Source organism: Carassius carassius, chromosome 13, assembly GCF_963082965.1.
Source record: "Carassius carassius chromosome 13, fCarCar2.1, whole genome shotgun sequence".
Classification (NCBI taxonomy): Eukaryota; Metazoa; Chordata; class Actinopteri; order Cypriniformes; family Cyprinidae; genus Carassius; species Carassius carassius.
In genome coordinates, this window is record NC_081767.1 from 24,029,799 (window position 1) to 24,049,428 (window position 19,630).

Here is a 19,630-nt window from a genome sequence, read left to right on the forward strand (position 1 = left end):
GATAGTAAAAAATTTAACTAAGTAATTAAAACTTCAACAGTAGCTGTCAAGCTTTCTTTATATTATTTTGTCCTTGAGCACATTACCTGTACTAAAATATGCCAAACTTCATCCTTATTTTTAAGGACGTCGGACATTTTTCTACTAAATAATTCAGATTACATTTAATATTTTTTTTCTAATTGCGCGTTCTCGCTTCCAAGTTTTGTGTTTTGTAAACAAAGGTCTGTCCGTAACTATGGCAACACGACGCTTATGGCAGTACAGTCTCTGTCAGTAAACACAATCCGCCCAGTATTATTAGCTATTATTACCATTTCATTAATAATCAGGGTGTATCACTGACTGACTGGCGCTATTTCTATAGCTATTCACTGGAAAGCTGAGTGTTTTGCCTAAACGCTTAAACTTGAGATATTCTAAAACACGCGCGCGCGCAGCCACGGAAGTAAATTAAGGTTAGAGGTGAAAGGTTTCTTGGAGGTGGTTGACAGTTGTTGCTAAAGTGCTAACTTTCATTAGGAGCTGGTTTTAAGTGTCCAAAAGCTTAAAATGGCAGATGATCAATCAGATGAAGTACCTATCCTGCCTTGTATCTTAGTCACAAGCTGTGATCCCGGCTTTAAAGAAGAGGAGCTCATTAGACGTGAGTAAAAGGGGGGAATCTATTCTACACTCGTTAGCCTTGCTGCTATGCTAACGTTAGCTGTCATCAAGAAACATTCATCGTGCAGTCTAGTATTTACAGATTAAAATGTGTCGATCGGAATAACGTTTTAATTATTAACTGCGTTAAGTATACTGTGCATTGATAAAAGCAAAAAATTTTTTGTGTAGAGATTGCCAGACTGTCATTTTATGAATCTTAATCTTGCTTTTTGCTAATTTCATGTTATATGCAGTGTTTCGCAATAGTGCATAAAGTGCTTTCTTTACACGTTTGTCTCTTATATTGGTTTTCTGATCGCATCAATTTTAAGTTATTGATAAAACATGATCCAGCTGGACAATAAATGCGAATCGTGGTGCTGTTATTTTTACATATATTCTTGATCCAGGGATACAATACATAATAAGTGTGAAATATAGCCTAACAATTTGGTACATCCTTTTTTAATCCTTATGCATGAAAAAGTTGTAATTCTTTATAGCTAGTTATTCTTTGTGTCCAGAAGGCGGCAGTGTTGAGCTTCAGTTCATTTACACTTTTATGGTTTATTTTAGATTTTGTTGTCACTGACAGTGTTTTTATTGATATCAGATACACACTTGACCGTTAACAGTTTTGTGTGTTTTATTTCAGAGATCTTGGGCTTAGAATCACTACCTCAAGCTTCCAAAATAGAAGAAAGTGTTTCTTGGTATCCATGGACAATCAATAACAAGTACTACACAGCAAACGTCAGCTTATGTGTTGTTTCAAGTCCATTCGACATGAATACAGAGGTTGCCCGGTCTATGCAAGCGTTCATCGTTTACTTTGACAGCAAAACTGTGAGTTTATGATAATTACGTCATTTTACAAATTCACCATTCAGTGTTTGTGCCTTGATTCAACTCTTTTGGTATTTCAGAAAGACAGCCTTAACAGTGTCAACTCCTGGTTATCAGTAGTGGAGGATCTGGCTCCAGAAGTGCTGATTCTAGTGTGTGACCATGCGGGTGACAGTGGTGAGTGTGTGTTTGGTACTACTTTTTCAGTGGTTTGGGTGCATGGTTTGGTGTAAATATGCCGTTGCAGGTGTTAGCAAACAGGAGGCCCAGCAGTGGTGTCTGGCCCACGCATTTGAATTAGTAGAGCTCAACCCTCAAGATCTACCTGATGAAGATGGTGAGAGGGAAAACAAAGTCTAGTCGCAGTTATGCACATGAATCATTTTGATTACAGTCTTTTGTTTATGTTGTGTGCCCCATAGATGACTTCCCAGAGTCCACTGGAGTAAAAAGAATCGTTCAGGCCCTCAATGCCAATGTGTGGTCCAGCGTTGAGATGAAAGATGGTGAGATTGTACTGCCCTAATGCGAAATGTACAATGGCATCCACAACAAATAATATTCACAGTTTCATTCTAAGTTGTGTTGATGAACTTTCCCTTTAATTATCATTTACTCAGAACACAATCAGGGATTTGGTCTAATGAGCAGCCTGGTGGCCTCTCATCACAACAACCCACGACCCAGTCAAGAGACACTGGTTAGTCTTTTCTAATTGGCTGCTCTTTAATGTATGTAGATAAACATTATTTACAGTAGAGACTTAAACTCATCTCGTTGTAACAGACTATTGTTTTTCTCGTTATTAGGCTTCTCATTCCCCATCCAACAGTACAGATGAAGGCACTGAGAGGCAGAGACCAGAGAATAACCAGAATAATGCAGTAGATACAGCAGTCGGTAAGTGCTTTTTTTTTTTTAAGGGCAATATATTTATACTTATTTTGGAGGTAAATTAATAATATGATAAAATAGGATATTATCACAAAGTGTAATGAGAGCTATTTTTTATATGTTTTTGAAGGTTCTTCTACAGTTCAGTATTTGATGAAATATTTGCTAATCTGTCACAGATCCCATGATTGACTTTGACATACAAGAGTTGGCTAATCTAACATCTGGGGATGCAGATGTGGAGAATTTCGAACGACTCTTTACAAAATTGAAAGAGATGAAAGGTATAAGACCTATATATCCATTTTTAATGTCTTTGAAAATACCTTAATGTTCACCAAGGTTGCATTTATTTGATCAGAAATACAGTAAAAACAGTCATATTGTGAAATATCATTACAGTGTAAATTATTAATAATGTTGAAAGTTATGCTGTTTAATATTTTTTGTAAACATTTTATTTAATGTATCTTTACGGTCACTGTCAACTTTATTTGTTCTCGTCTAATTTCTTTTTTCTTTTTTATTATATAAAGATATACAGGTGCATCTCAATAAATTTGAATGTCGTGGAAAAGTTCATTTATTTCAGTAATTCAACTCAAATTGTGAAACAACTGTCGGATCAGCAGTCTTCCCCATGATTGTGTAGCCTAGTGAACCAAACTGAGAGACCATTTTGAAGGTTCAGGAAACCTTTGTGGTTGTTTTGAGTTGATTAGCTGTTTGGCATGTCACCGTATTCTATTCTGTTGAGATGTGAATTGGTGGGTTTTTGTTAAATGTGAGCCAACATCATCACAATTAAAAGAACCAAAGACTAAAACTACTTCAGTCTTTGTGCACTGAATTTATTTAATACACAAGTTTCCCAATTTGAGTTGAATTACTGAAATAAAATATCTCTTCCATTACATTCTAATTTGAGATGCACCTGTATACAATACTTTACTGAAACTCAGAACTGGCCAATTTAAGTAAAGCCCTGTTTGTGTGTTTTTTTTTTTTAACAAATGGTATATTCTTATATTCAGTATAGATATATATATATATATTTAACTCTTTTTATTTGTAGACAAGGCTTCTTCATTGCCACATGAACAGAGGAAAGAACATGCAGAAAAGGTGATATACCTTTAAAATGTTCACACTAATGGTAATATTTTTCGATCGAAATTTTGCACTGACAAATGAATTACCCTTAATCAGGTTGCTAAAGCATTCTGGATGGCTATTGGTGGAGACCAGGATGAGATTGACGGCTTTTCATCAGGGGAGGAGAGTTAGGCCCTAGTGACCCTTATCCAGCTTCCACTGCTGATACTCAGCCCATCCTTTGAACCCCAAGTCATTCCAAATCTGCCCAGCCCAGTCCTGTCCCATTCAAGAAACATGGAAGAATGTGGGCAAAAAAAGCTAAAGAGATTTTCATGATACTGCTGTTATCATAATATCAGTGTCCAACACCTCAATCAGGCAGTACAGAGTCATTATGGGCTTTCAGCCTCAAACGTTGTATTCTCAAGACCCATGGGACAGGTTGTCTGCTCTGTGGTGGTGCAAGTCTGCAGCCACATACAAGGAAGAAGCCTATGTAATGAGCTCTTCATCACTTAAAAGAATGATCTGTCAAATCAGTTTTAATGTTCTTTTGTTTTGGAAATACGTTTGTCAAATTTCTTTGACACGATGAAATTATCCTTTACATACCATAAGAAAAAGTCTGAAATTATGTTCTTAAAACGTTTTATTATTAAAACTTACATAAAAGTCAATATGATCATGAATGCAAGATAATGTGAGTTTATGTTACAGAAAAGCAAAAGGGAAATTCAGGGCAAACAAGGACTAAGTACCAGTTTCAGAATATGAATGAAATTACTGACACTATAAGAGAAAGAATGTTTCATTTGCTTCCAAATCAAGAGTGCAAGAAAATAAGCAGGATACAAGCAATATTCCATACAAATTTCAATAAAATATCAACAGTCCACTGTGTGCTTTGGCCCTGTTGAGTCACATAAGAAGAGCCGGTAAGATTCATAGTAAAAATCAGCTTGGGGGAATCAAACACAAGCGTAAAACAAACAAACAAAGAGTAAGTTGTTCAGTAAAACATCAATTTGATTTTTCGAAAATCAAGCAGAGATTGTCAGGATTTTTATGATTGGTGATTCAGAGCTTCCTTCTTGAGACCAGACATCACCCGATAAAAATGAGAAACATGCTTTTGATTGCTGATTTATGCTGTAAAAAGCCAGATGGTGCACTGAGTTGTTAAATGTCAGTACTAACAAATCAAGGAATCGGAATAACCCGATGAGCAAAGGGTCCACATAAAAGTCTAGCTATTTACATTATTCTCTTGTAAAATACATTTTTACATAAAAATACAAGCATTCCAAGAGCTGCCAGCAGTACTTGCACTCCATTTTTCTGTAAAAAAAAAAAACTAAACTCCATCATTAACTACTCTGAAATCACTGACAGTAAAATATTGTAGAATGTAGAGATATGAAATGCTGTTAGTTGTTTCATGAGTTTTGAGAATGGATTGATAGTCCTGAGTTGGAGATATCCCTCTGATGCGCCAATCATACATTGAACAGATTCAACAAAAGGACAATGAAATCAAGCGACTGCTGAAATGAAAAAAATATATATATATCTCATTATGATATGGTGTGGTCACATGAATGGTTCTGTGAATTTTCACAGGCAAAATCCTGTCATTTCGATAGGAGTTGGTGTAATTCGCTGAAAGTCTGATGCTATATATCATCACTAAATTACAGACAACAGTCAAAACTCTGGAGAAATCTTTATCTTTGAAATTTAGTTTCAAAAGCCCTGGAGCACTTTTTGTTTTATATCTATGTGTAACATGGCAGTGAACACCCTAGGGCAGCAGTAAAAATATACTTCCGCGATCTCCATTCTGCTTATAATGCAAAAATACTTAATACAAAAATGTCTTTGCTGAGGAAAATTCGAACAGTGACCATCAAGTTAAAGAAATAAAATGGCAGTATTAGCTACCAGCATTTGTCACTAACAAATTTCCAATGCTATTTTGTAGTTCACACCATCGCTTGGTTGTAATAAAAAAAGTGCTTTTCATAATCAAGGCTAAGTACCTCTGTTATAATTCGACACACTCGGTTCCTGTCAGAAGTATACAAACCTGGTCGACCGTGCATGAGACCAACGGCAATCGCAATCACATTGTATACTGACCTGTCCAGTGCAGTGCAATTTACTCGAGCAAACCTACACAAACAGCTTCCTTAAGCTCTAGCTTCAGGCTAACACACTGTAAAAGTTGACACAAGACCCCTTCACTGAAGGTGGTGGAAACAAAGCACTCTTTGAGGCCCCCTATGAGGATGTTTATGATTTTAAGCAATCATATTCTGAGCCTATAATTTGAATACCTTCAGATCAAATTAAATTCATGATACACTTCTTGATCAAAACAAAAACGGACAAAATCATAATTTCATTATCACATTTAAATTCAGAATGAGGAAAATGCCTCATTTTAAACTCATCACACTGTGGTAATACCATCCACACTCCTCGAGTGTCATTGTTCAAAGTGCTTCAACTGTACGTGCCTATTTTTGCCCACTGCAAAATATAAGGATCTGAAATGATAAAGTGACACTGAGCAGGTGTTTGTCTCCCCCGTTCTTGGTTTTGCTCTGTTTGTTTGCTTGGCTTTCAGCAGCAATAGACGATGTCATTAGAAGGGTATGGTTACATGAAACAGGCTGAGGGTTTGTCCTATGACACACTGGAGCAGCGGAGGTTCGGAGAGCCCATCTGAGTGAGCACCTTGTCCAGCCACTGCAGGGGCCCATTGAGATGCAGCTCTATCCAGCAGGGGGTGCTCGTCACTGTCTGCCGCCTGCAGGGAGGAGAATCTGAGTCACTAATGTGCTTCCATGCCTGCCCAGCATATTTAACTAACTTCAGACCAGCCAGGAAGGGCAGCCATTAGCTTTTTTATTACTGTCACAGAAATAAAAAGTGATTAAATGCAATTTGTGCATTTGTTTTTTAATACTCAGCACCTATGACTATAAAGCACTATTGAAAGTGATGCAGTTATGAAGAAAACATTTAGAAAATCTCTAAGCAGGTTCTACCTTTGCATTAGTTGACACTTTAATTGTGTAATTTATTAAAATTGTGAAATATTACAATTTAAAAAACTTTTTTTAAGTTTTCTATTTGAATCAATTTGATGCATGATCCTTCAGAAATCATTCTAATATGCTTATTATCAATGTTGAAACAGTTGTGCTGATTAATATTGATGTGGAATCCATGATACAGATGTGATGTGATGGGATGAATTTTCATCAATTTAATTTGTCCTTGCTGATCAAAAGTATGTTTCTAGTATATTTCTTTCCAAAAAAAAATAATACATATGTCTATAAATTCTTGCAGAATAAAAGTATTAATTTCTTAATTTCTGATCCCAAACTTTTGAATGGTAATGTAAGTGCTCTCTAAGATGTGTGTCTTGGCTTACCTGTATTCTGCCCCCCAGCCTTTGACGAAACTCATGCGAATGGTGCACATACGGGTTAGCTGGTAAACAGCCTCAAATCCCTGATTCACTGATTGGGCCAACAGACCTGCAAACTCCTGATTATTGAAGATCTTCAGATTACAGCCTGAGACAAAGTCAGAAGCAAACTATGAAACGATTCAAAGAAGTGCTTCCATGAAACAGAATCAGGAAGTATGACACTAGTACATGCTTGAGTGACTCATAGGATGTACATAGTTGCACATTCATCCAATCAGTATACAAATGGTCTGACTCACCTGGAGGAATCTTACATACTGTGGCGGGGTGCCAGCCATACCGCTGGTTACAGTTCGGACTCTGCACAAAAATAGCACTGTCGCTCAGACACTCAGCAAACACCTCACCGCCGATGTAATACAAACGCACACCTCGGCCTGAGGAAAGTTGTGAGGGTAAACAGATTCAGTTCATTTCAGAAAGTCTGATTCCAATACTGTCCAGTACATTTGAAATAAATACTATAAATAAGATCTTAATGTACCGATGTGTCTGCGCGTCAGCTCCACAGCTGCATTGCGGTTGACATTGGACAGCAGGCCCAGGCAGAAGCGCTCTGCGTTAGAGGGATCTGTAAAGCCGTCTACAGTCAGAGACGGTTGTGAGGCGTGGAAAGTCTCACCCACACGCTGATTCAGTTCGTAGTAGGAAATTGAGCACCAAAATGCAGATTCACAATAAGTTACCGGCTGCAGATCTAACACACACACACACACATAAATGAGCAAGAGAATAAATGTTACAAAACAAGTGCAGAACAAAGAAAGAAAGAACAGGAAAAGCCCTGGACTCTGGATTCTGGTGTAAAATCAGTGTGTAGTTTGTCACATTGTGACAGAATGTGGCCCTTTGAAAACAGCAGGCTGTCCATGTGAAATTGGTTATTTGTTTTTTTTACTACAGGGCCTCCTGGTGTCTCTGCAGAGATAGAACAACCCAGTGACATGATATTATTATTATTATTACATTAATCTGGGCTGACTGAGAGGACAGAAACAAAGGATCCCTTTATATGAGGTTTCCTCTTGTACAGCTAAGAGGCTAACAGTTTTGGGTTGACTAGCATCTTAGTCAATTATTTATTCAACACATTTATTATTATTAATAAATGTGTCTGTATTAATATTTTATTCAATATTGTTAATTATGTTTTGTGAGGACAGTGATAATTTCTTTTTACAACAAAATTTGGTTATTTGTTCTACTTAAAATAAAAAAATTTTATCCTACTTAGCATCACTGATTATAAATGGGTTATATTGTATTTTTTCGCTCCGCATTGCACCACTCACATCCGATGTAGACATGGTGTTAGTGTGACTAGTTGTTCAGACAACCATTCGAAATAAATGGTTTTGAAAATATACAAATATAACTTTTTTTCTGCCAGGCCTTCTCTATCATAGATGCACTCACTTAATGAGGATGGTACAGAATGCTGGTGGCGTTATGCTCATGTGTTTTACTGGCAGTGACTCGTCCTACGGTTTTCTCATGGGCTCACTGAAGCGGACTTCCGTTCTCACTAAATCACCTCACACAGGACCAGGCAGGCAGACCAGCGTTCCAGAGGTAATAAATCAGAGATAATCCAGCCAGATTAAACTCACAGTGGGGTGGAGTACTTACAGAAATCAGACTGACTCTGCAGGGTTTCCATCACAGCAAACACTTTTAGTGTAAATCTACAGCCACGCATTAAAAACAAAAGGTGCTGACAGGAAAGCTGAATTTTTCACAAAAGGTGGCAATTTAGAAACATTTTAAATATGAGACATCTTCGACAAGATTTTGTTTAACTTTTAAAGTATAATTCCTATATTAACTTCAGTGTTATTTAATCAATTTGACAACTTTAATAATATTATTTTCCACGTTAGAATTAGACGTCGACCGATAGTTGCACTGATAGTTGATTGCCGGAACTTTCAGCTATCAGTAAAAATCCATGCCGATTGTTTGCTGGAGCAGCTGGAGCTTTCAAGGACACGAACATTAGTATTACCTCAAGCAGTTAAAACAATGAGACCAAAACAAACGCAAGTCAGACCCAAATGTTTAATGTCATGATTGTTACCATCTATTTGCATTAGTTTATATCCAACTGCATTTGTTAGCCAGCGAAGTTGCAGATTTAAAGATGTGATGTGAGAAAGTAAACCGTTCATTCAGCAGGTCAGGATTTCTCTAAGGTTGATAAAAGCTGCAGAAGTATTGTTCTATGTTAGAGTGTGATAATTTCAACATTTACTAATACATTTTTTAAATTTTAAAGTTTCTTCTTTTAACATTAATGAACTAACTTTAATGATTGATATATGATTCAGTACTGTTCTTTTTTCCTTATTTAAATAGTAAAGCACTCTTTTAGTTTTCGCACAGTATCCATTTTAAAAACGACAACTTGATTAATCGTATCAGCAGATAAAGTCCTCCCTAGCTACTGGTCTCGGTAAAATCCACTATCGGTCAACCTCTAGTTAGAAAAATAGTAAAGAAGGAGTAGATACAAACATTTGGTAATTTATATCCCTCGGACAATCTGGAATTTTTATGAATGCCCTATTTTTATATATTTGGCTGTGAAACATTATGAATAAATGACTGTTCTTACCTAGGTTGTTGTTTGCAGGAGAGACAGGGTTGGGTGAAAGGTTTGGGGAGCCTAAAAAAAGAATTAGAAAAGTATAAACAAATATAATTGGGTATATAATAGAAACAACATGTTTGTGATCTCAGGTCTCTAAACCTGTGTCCATGCTGTGGTTCATTTGGTGGTCGCTGGTTTCCCCATCCTCACTCAGGTAGCCTGGAGGAGGGGTCTCTGAAACATGAATCAGACATTTATTATTATGAACCACACAAGACAGAGTTTTCTCCCCTTGCAGACCACATACTTAAACCTTAAACATTCACAGCTTTTGGTGTGTTGGCCATTTATTTATTGCATGAGGCTGAAACCGTATCAAAGCCAAATCATTTAGATCCAACTAGTGATGGGCGATATTCACAAATTCCAAACAATATGACATACAAAAGAACAAAGATACAATTTAAAGTTTTTCAGCTATAGTAGGTTTATTTTTATGTATTAAAATCTATATTTAACATCAAATACGTTCTGCTCTTTAGTTTCACTCTTAAGTAGTACGGTGCTATGCTGATATATTCGCATACCACAAAATAAACGATATAGCAACATCTATAATGAATGACACTTTATTCCATCATCACAATATATATTGTTATACCACCCAGCCCTAGATCCAACCCTAGTCACAGAATTAAAACCTGAATGAGTTAAAACTTTCTTTGTAGTATGTGCTTGTATTTCTAAAGTGTGTCTGTGAACCTGTGTGTGTGTGTGTTAGAGTGAGTAATGCCTGAGGTGTTGTATTGAGAGCATGTCCGGGTGAAAGTTAATGTGTGATTTTCGGAGAGAGAACAGAAAACATGTTTTCACCCGGTATATAGTTGCTCGGAGGCTCAATGCCCGCTGGGAATATGGTGTTCTCAGGGATGAAATCATCCAGCGGAGGGAAGTCTGTGGAAATGTCAGCATGCCGAGGAACCAGGACTGGAGGCAAAACTGAACATGCACACAAGGAAAAAAAAACTTTGTTTATCTCCCAAAAAATCCTTCAAATAAGTTTTATACACAAAACTGCTTATGAAAGAAAACAGTCTTTGAATAACTAGAGGTAAAACACCTGTTAGGCTTACCTGGTGTCTCTACACGCTGGTAGTGGTAAGGGTTCACACACACCTCGTCCTTCTTCGTATGGAAGGCAAACTCGCAAAAGTCTACAGCACGCAGCTCGTGGTGGGACTGCAGGTCAGGCCAGCGCCACAGCCGGCAGTAGATCACATGGGGAAGCCCTTTTCTATGAGATACCTGCAGTCGGCCATCCAGAGACCTGCACAAATCGTTCAAGTAGACAATGAAACAACCGGTCACATAAAAGTTACCAATTAATGCCAGAACCAACCTACCTTCTTTATAATAAGGCCATTGAAAAAAAAATAGTTGATGATTAATATGTAAATAAAAATATGAAAAAGATTTTCATGATGCTCAGTTCAGCCTGTTCTTCTACTTCTGCCGATGGTGACAGAACAGTAAACATACAGCATGACAAGGAAAGTCCCATTCAAGAATGAATGACTCTTTTTAGTTTCTTATTAGTTATTATTTAAAAATATTCATATTATTGGTTTGAATCAGTTTAGTGATTCATATGCTCATTGAATCACTAAATTGAAGCAAAGTCCAATTCAAAACAACAGCTGGTAAGCATTACTTTTTACTTAGGGCTTATTAGAATCAGTGTAACTAAAAGGGTCTCTAAATTCGGTCCTAGTGTTGTCACGGTACCAAAATTTCAGTATTCGGTACCGATACCAGTGAAAATCCACGGTTCCAATTTTTGGTACCAATTTCGGTAACAAAGCAAAACACAAAAATATGCTAATTAAAAAAAACTTTTTATCACTAAAAATAAAACCAATGCCATTCTTTATACTTATTTACAATTGTGTTTAAAGTTTTTATACGCGTAATATAATTATGAAAAACAGTAAACAAGTTTCATCCAAATTTAATTTGTCTTTAATTAATGAAATTTAGTTAGAAATAGTGTGCAATTTATTTCTTAAAAAAAATAGTTTTATTAATTTTTTTAACAGTAGTAGCAGTATCACATACATTCTACTAAATAATATTAATATTTCTAGCACAATCCCTTTTTTTAATTAACTTATAATTAACTTATATTTTGACGGGTTGCCGTGAATACCTTTAAATTGACACTGGTTTTACTCAAATGAAATGGTAAAATGCTTGTGAAGTGACTCAGAACAGTTCTGGTGATGTTGTTTATACATTTATGTCCTTATTGAGACGGCAGATGCTGAAATTACTGCACGCGTCACGCGCTTCAGTCTATGTAGTAAACAAACATCCATTCATTCACACAGAGACGCGCAGAACATGCAGGTTTCATATTTCAACCAAGTTTTGCGGCTTAACATTTACAGATACTGGTCCATATGGAGATTTGATTTGATTAATTTATGCTAACTTTGACAAATTCTGTGACTGTCCATATTAAAATGTATGTTTCATTTTCATGACTGGATTTTGAGATTCCTTCCGCTTTTTCTGCTTCGCGGAAATCATAGCGCTGTATGCGTCAAGAACCGGGTTGACTGGGTACTCAGTACCACCGGTACTTAAAGAAACCTGGTATCGTGACATTTTCAATCTTTTTGTATCGACTTTCTTTTGACAACACTACTCGGTCCTGAAGGGCAGGTGTCCTGCAGAATTTAGCTCCAACCCTAATTAAACACACCTGAACCAGCTAATCAAGGTCTTATTAGGCAATAGGCATACTAGAAACTTCCAAGCAGTTGTGCTAAACTCTGCAGGACACCGGCCCTTCAGGACCAAGTTTGGAGACCCCTGGTGTATCTACTAAATCAGCGTAATTACGTTATTGTAAGTAATCATTAATGGTATTTTTTTGTGGAACAGAACCTGAAACAGATTAATTCAATTCCTTATTTCTATACCTAACAGTGGAAAATAAACAATGAGAAATGTTAACAATCATTCATTTTTTTTTTATTAAATAAAATTGGCATTACAAAACACTGAGTTAATGTTATACAAATATATGAAACTGTAGAATATGTTAATAATAAGTGAAAATGTTATAACCACACTCTTTCTAAAACAATGGAATTAACTTGAAAGCCCAATAAGTCTTGCCCTGGGAGTCTTTTAATAGACTTGCACTAGGTCAATCATTCATTTTGCTGATCTCAAGTCAAATGGTGCAAAAGCCTCATTTAGTGGAAAGTGAATCGGGCCATATTTTTATACGGGGGGAGACGTCACCGGCTGTGAGAAGAAAAAGCCACAGACAAAACATGAATCATCCTCATGCTATTGTGGTCTATGCATCATGACAGCCATTGCTAACGAATTTCAACGTATTAATGCATTTTCACCCTATATCTGGATTATCCTAATTCTTTAAAAATAAGCTCAGACTCAGGGGACTGACACAAGAGGAACAGAGAAAGCGAGTGAGCGAATTTAGAGGAAATACCAGACTTGGGTTCAGAAGGAGGGGAAAGACGGCGAGGCAGTGCAGACACAGCAGACACTTTTCCAGTCTTATGTTTACCTATTCATTCAGCTATGCACCAGATGTATGAATACCAGCATTCTGCCCTAGAAATACAGATGACATCCGTATTCGCCAGACAGAAAAAAAAATAACACAGAAATTAATGTGCTGCCATATAATATTTTACATAATATGTTTGTATATTCAGCTTTAACCAATAGCACTTAAAAGTAGTGGTTGACAATAAAATTTCATAATGAATATATCTGTCAAACTTTAGGAATTACAACAAATACTTAACAAAATAAGCATCACAAAAGCAGTCTGAAGCAGACTGAAGCCATATGTTAGGGTGCTTTCACATCTGTAGTTCAGTTCATTTGGTCCGAACCAAGGGCAAACAATTATACATTGTAGCATTTTTCAGCTTTTTTTGGTTCCTTTTCACACCACGCTGATTGCTGTGGTCCGAACCAGTTGAAATGAATCAAAATGCAGCCACGTGACAACATCCACATCACTCACTGGACATGGCGTATTTCCTAAACTGTTTTTCAATTGGTCAAAATTAACGTGCAGGGAAATTCCACCAGTCATCATACAAGGGGAACTTGTCTTTCTCCTTAACCGAGCTGCCTGTTTTATTAAGTGCATTCCGTACTTGGATGTACTGCTGGGATCTTTTTTGCCTGTTCCACAGATCTATTAAACCCCCTTTTCCTGAACTGTTTGCATAACAATCAGAAGATTGCGCTGTTCTTGTGGGTTTTTCGAAGGTTTGGACCTAATATGGTCATCAGACCAAATTTCTATTAGGCTCCGCACCTCCTCACAACTCCAAGTTTGTCCGAGAGCTGCCATGCTCAAGTGTAAACTGTCAACAAACACTTCCTCGTGCCATAATGCACAGCGCAGCTGACTATGGCAGCTGGTTTAGTTCCAAAATGATCATTACTTTTTGCAGTTGGGTCTGTTTGAGGTCAGATCATGTTCTCACCACAAATTAACCGCTCCAGAGTTCGTTTGACAGCTTACTGAAACCACCTTGTACGCTTGTTTGATCCGCTTTTGGTGTGCACCCGAGTGAGATTGCTGCATTCACACCTGCCCAAACGAACCACAACAAAGGGGATAACGAACTCTAGTATGATACAACCAAACTAAATGAGGCAGGTGTGAAAGCACACTTAGTTTTGTGTAAAATTTCAGTCACTACAAATCTCGCCCTTGACTGCAGCTTCAAAATATTGCATCTTTCAATGCACCAAATCAGGTTGAATGTCAATGACATCATCAAACTACTGGATTTGAGTACCATAGAAGAGAAGATTTTAACTACTTAAAGAACTATTCCTTTAAAGGGGCCATGAACTGTGTAGCGTATCAGACCCGAACCAGACAAATTAAAGAGTCGATCAGGAGCATTGAAACATGAGCCGAATTCCTCAGAAAGGCAACAGGATGTTGTAAATCAATTCCTAGTCCCACAAGTCAGAAGCAAGATAAACAACCAACCAACTTTTTCACAGAACAGCTTTCAACATTAACACCATTAGAACAATTATTGACAATTTCAATTCGGAGATTGTCAAATTTGGAACAAGTAATCAAGATTGATGGTCAAAGAGATGCACATCCGACCATCAAATGTCAACCCATGAGAGTAAACAAGATCCTTGGATTGACTTCCCACCACCTAGCAGAACCACACTGAAATTCCTAAGGGGACCTTTTAACCTCTGGTCTCCATAGAACATCTTTATGCCAGAGAATGGCACAGAAACTTTTATAGATGGAGATTCACCAAAATGAACTCAAAAAGATGTATAAATGAATATCAGTCCATTGCTTAACTCCATATTCATTTATATGTAACCCACACATTTGACTACCATCTTTATAATCACTTATTGTGTATGTCTTTTAATAGGATAGCTTAAGGATTCATGTTCATGTTTAGTATGTATGTGTTTGAATCTGTCTTGAAACATTCCTGACCATCAGTTATTTGTCAAATGTATCATATTCTTGTTATAGGAATCATGTCCAAAATGATACCCTGCAAGAGTGGGAAAATTCAGACCACGTGCTTGATAAGATAACATGTGATTTATGATCCCCCGAGCAAAGACCATATCTAATTGGTAAAGACAACATTTGAGGTGTGGCCAAAAGGCCAGTTTAAATACTCAGGACACCATCAAATTTAGCTTCTAGCTTTTGCTTTTAGCCTGCTTTTAGCTTTTGCTCCTAGTCCTGATTTCTGAGTTAAGTTTTGTAACGCAGTGTCTCTGAGTCTGACCTCGAGTGCCCGTTCAACTTCAACCAGCCCACAACTCCACATCGTCAGCCAACGCCCAACCACAGGTTTCCCAAGACGTCACTTCAGCGACCACTGAACTTTCAGCCAATCAGCAAACTTTGAAAACCCCCTTTCAAAGACAACAAAGGGAACCCCTTTACAAAGACGACACAAACCTCAATGCTCAATGCGAGGGTTAATTAAGTGATTGATGGCTGTTCATGTCAATGCAATTTCAAGTATTGCTGTAAACTTGGGATTTCACATTTTCATTCTCTTAACCTCATCCTATCCTAACTTTCTATCTTCCTGCAACTTGTGTGAATGTGTGAGTGCGTGTGCTTATGTGTTAGATTAGTTTATGTCTTAGATTTATCTAATAAAGCCTTATTCATATTAAAAAGAGATGTATCTTGTGTTTTTTTTGCTTACAAGTTAATGTCTTAAACTGCCGATCATGTTACTGTGCTAATTAATAGTGTTTTCACTATAGTTTGGATATTAATATCCAGTGCAGATTTGATGTTAAATGGCTCGTTCAGTGAATTGCTGGCCGTTTCACTGATCAGCCGTGAAACAGTGATTCTGTTCAAATTCCCTTTAAAATCTTAAATAATTCCCTTTGAGCTAAATTGACCTGTTTCCCTTACAACTGAAAAATCTAATTTCCCTTGAACTTTTGACAAATAACAGGTCAATGTACAATAAAAAACATCCTGTAGGTTTAAAAACCCAAAACTTTTTCATTAGTTAAAAAAAACATGTTTTATTGAAACCAAGCACGCCCTTGCAAAAGGATTTTTTAAATTAATTTGGGCGCCAGGTAGAATTAAGGTCTACCACCATAATAATTTATACCAGGATAGCTCGCAAGCCACGAGTTACACAAAAACAAATTGTATTAATCTTCACAAAACATTCCACAAGAAAGATTTAGTGTAAATATTTATATTATTCTTTTACAAAGCAAACAAAAACACTTCTCACAACAGAGGTTACAATATGAATCACAATGACTTTGATGTAGGTCGAGTGTTGTAGGCTCGCAGTAATCAATAGTCCATGATTTGCAAAGTTTAACTCAAGATATCACACTCATATGCAAAATCGTCACGCTCAAAAATAATCATACAAAACAGGAACAAAAGAAAAGCGCTCGCTCGGAGCAGTGAATGAAAAGAACCGTGAGCCATGACTGTCTGCTGTCGGTCCCCCGCAGTCTTTACGTTTACCATCCCTTCTCTCCATTTCCTTACCGCTTCCTTTTCATACCCTCTGCGTCATCCTTTGTCGGTCTCCTGATTGGTCACTTCAGTTCATTCATGTGATCGTAATTAAAAGGTGCAGGTTCGTCACGAACTTGTCACAACTGTTTGCATGCTTTACTTTGCTACTGATTTATTTTTAAACAAGACAAGTTTCATGCAGGTTTTTCAGTAGGGGTGTCCCCAAGTAAGGATTTTCATAGTCGAATCGGAATTTTCAAATCTTGCCGATATTCGACTAATAGTCGAATCATATGTTTGGGGGCAGGGCAAATTACATTGAGTCAAGTCAGACATTTGGCAATCATAATTACTGATGTTAACACACAGGGAAAATGTGTAACAAATGACGCAGATACAAATGGTGTAAATAATGTTTTTATGTTTTGATTTAAAGATAGTAAACACAAAACGTCAGCGAAACTAACAATTCACAATTTTTACAATAGTGCTCTCATTATAAAGTTAGCCTATGACAGTAGTTATTAATGTTCTGCATTTCTGTTTTGAGCATTTTGATAGCAAGTTTTTAATCAATGGGATTAAACTCATAATTTAATGTAGAATATGCTTATTTATACAACATAACCTTAATATTAAGACTTATAAGCTATCTGCAAAAAGAGCCCGAATGCAAATGAACATGTCTGCGGCTGCGCGCCTCTAAATGAAGCCTTTTGTGGATGTGTTCTTCACGAAACAATGTGCAGAAACACAGCAGCCAAACTCAAAAAATTCACAACGTTTTATAATAATGGTCTTCTCATTATAATGGTATGTGTGTGACAGTCCCAGTCATATTTATTAATTTTTCTCCATTGCTGCTTGTCCTGCTCGCGCTGCGCGGTAAAGAGATAAACACCGTAGTACTACAATGAAGCACTTGACACAACCAAATGCATTTTAAATAAGGTAAATAATATATGCATAATATATATACACCAGCTGAAATGTTTTGAAATCACTTGTACCCTACCTGATCGATAACATCCAGTCTCTGCCTGTGTCAGTTTGAGTCTTGGTAAAGTTTTAAATCCCTGCAGCAAAGATGCTCCTCTGTCGGTCACGGATTATGAAAAGTGAAACATAAATCTATAGGTGTGGTTGGATTTATGCACGCACTTTAACATATTTATTTGAAGCTTCTTTATTTTCAGATTCTTATTCCCGGCTTTATCACAATAGGCTGCATATTAACTTATTAGGAGAAAACCGCAAGTTCTATGTGAAATCAAACATTTGAGCGCTCACATATAGTCAGAATGCCATAATCATAACAGCCCACGAATATTCAACTGTGAGATTGGTAGTCGAATCAGGCTCCTCTATATTTCAGAGAGACTGAAAGTAAATAATGATGCAGTGCTGAGTCTGACTAGAGTGGATCCAAAAATAATGTCGCAACACATAAGTGTGAGCAAACATCAGGCATGGGAGGCGGACGCACTAACAAGGAGGCTAAATGGCTACAGCCACTAGCGTCAGTCGCCAGTGCGTCTCTTGAGATCGGGGAGTGAGGTTTACCTGCACAGCACTACTCACTGGCCTCCGTTACACTCACCCTCCTAAACCTCACTCCCATCCGGGTCACGGCACCAATGTAACCCCTGTCTCCCGGGTCCTCTCTGACGCTCCTCGCACTCGCTCCGAGCGGGGCTTGAACCCAGGTCTCCGGCATGGGAGGCAGACGCACTTGAGATCGGGGAGTGAGGTTTACCTGCACAGCACTACTCGCTGGCCTCCGTTACACCAGCTGCAAGGACGCTAGGAGCATTATCCCTGCTTCTCAGAGTCAGGGGCTGAGGCTCACTCGACATCGATCGGGAGGTGGATCTATCAGCGACGGAGAGCGGAGATCTCGGACAAAGAGGGCTGTGACGTCGGGTTTGATGAGTCCCGAAGGCCTGGGTTGGCCTGTCGGTGCGTTGATCGACAACACCGGAGTTTTAACCGTTAAAGAGCAAACATCTATCATCTCCATGCCCTACGTTTCTGTCCCAACTGGATCATATCGTACTGATGTCACGGTAACTGGTCATTGCGCTCAAGGTAAGCGTGAAAATCTGCACGGTACAACCCACAGTGCATCCAAAAGCATCATAAACCCTGCTCTGAAAAAACATTGCAAACTGAACTTTTTTAAAACTGTTAATCACTCTCGATTGATTTGGGATCAAAAACTCAAACCTAGGTGTCTCTTTGGAGGGCATATAAACATCCGTAGCCTCACCCCAAAGTCTGAACAAGTACATCATCTTCTCACTAACTCCAATTTAGACTTTTTAGGCCTGTCTGAATCGTGGTTACATAACAATTCTCCATCTGCTGCATTACATGTACCAGGGTATAATATCTTTAGACGGGACAGATCTGAGGGAAGAGGGGGAGGAGTCATGATTTACATAAAAGATCACATCAACTGTCATCAGATATGTTGGCCTCTTGACCATGATTTAGAGTGTATTGGGTTGAATATAGTGCTTTCATCTGAAATGTCTTTTGTGCTCATTGTTGCATATCGTCCACCCTCCTCTAATAATGACTTTTATATCACTTTTAAAAAGCTACTTCAATCCTGTGATTTTAAAACTGAGGTAATATTACTTGGTGATCTAAACTGTAACTGGCTAAATAAGACTAATAGGAAACCCCTTAAGCAGATCACAGATAGTCTAGATTTTACCCAATTGTTGGAAGGTCCTACTAGAATAACCACATCATCTCAGACACAGATAGACTTAATATTCAGTAACAAGCCTGAACGAATTGTAAAAACATTTAATTTTATTACTGGACTGTCTGACCATAATCTGACATTACTGTCAAGAAAACTTACAAAAAAGCTCTTTCATCACTCTAATAAACCTGTGGAGCAACTCAGGATTCCAAAGAATGAAATGGATAATTTTCAAAGGGCAGTACAGCAGACTAAATG

The 19,630-nt window shown here is 37.6% G+C and overlaps 2 protein-coding genes across 3 annotated transcripts in view; one reads left to right on the forward strand and one right to left on the reverse strand.

Moving 5' to 3' along the window:
• Positions 1 to 282: 282 nt before the first annotated feature.
• Positions 283 to 4,379, forward strand: LOC132156154 (alpha- and gamma-adaptin-binding protein p34-like). The gene is made up of 10 exons (XM_059565041.1): positions 283 to 646; positions 1,304 to 1,494; positions 1,575 to 1,671; positions 1,742 to 1,831; positions 1,917 to 2,000; positions 2,115 to 2,194; positions 2,304 to 2,394; positions 2,568 to 2,672; positions 3,464 to 3,513; positions 3,598 to 4,379. Exons 1-10 carry the CDS (start codon positions 553 to 555, stop codon positions 3,673 to 3,675), a joined length of 960 nt encoding a protein of 319 aa, XP_059421024.1. The 5' UTR covers positions 283 to 552; the 3' UTR covers positions 3,676 to 4,379.
• Positions 4,380 to 4,574: 195 nt separating this feature from the next.
• LOC132156155 (mothers against decapentaplegic homolog 3-like) overlaps positions 4,575 to 19,630 on the reverse strand; it is a 29,071-nt gene continuing 14,015 nt past the window's right edge. The window contains exons 2-9 of one of the 2 annotated variants that reach the window (XM_059565043.1): positions 10,715 to 10,908; positions 10,455 to 10,580; positions 9,741 to 9,815; positions 9,606 to 9,656; positions 7,476 to 7,562; positions 7,231 to 7,368; positions 6,932 to 7,076; positions 4,575 to 6,298 (exon numbers count right to left, since the gene is read on the reverse strand). In XM_059565043.1, the coding sequence (XP_059421026.1) occupies positions 6,175 to 6,298; positions 6,932 to 7,076; positions 7,231 to 7,368; positions 7,476 to 7,562; positions 9,606 to 9,656; positions 9,741 to 9,815; positions 10,455 to 10,580; positions 10,715 to 10,908 (940 nt within the window). In that variant the 3' untranslated portion in view covers positions 4,575 to 6,174. Of the gene's footprint in view, positions 6,299 to 6,931; positions 7,077 to 7,230; positions 7,369 to 7,475; positions 7,689 to 9,605; positions 9,657 to 9,740; positions 9,816 to 10,454; positions 10,581 to 10,714; positions 10,909 to 19,630 lie in introns of both variants that reach the window. The other variant, XM_059565042.1, reaches the window with a different exon arrangement.

Bases quoted from the DNA above. Each gene is read 5' to 3' on its own strand.
- LOC132156154 (XM_059565041.1), top strand. From the start codon at position 553: ATGGCAGATGATCAATCAGATGAAGTACCTATCCTGCCTTGTATCTTA. The intron at 1,832-1,916 runs GTGAGAGGGAAA...TGTGCCCCATAG, and splicing joins AGATCTACCTGATGAAGATG to ATGACTTCCCAGAGTCCACT. The intron at 2,395-2,567 runs GTAAGTGCTTTT...AATCTGTCACAG, and splicing joins TGCAGTAGATACAGCAGTCG to ATCCCATGATTGACTTTGAC.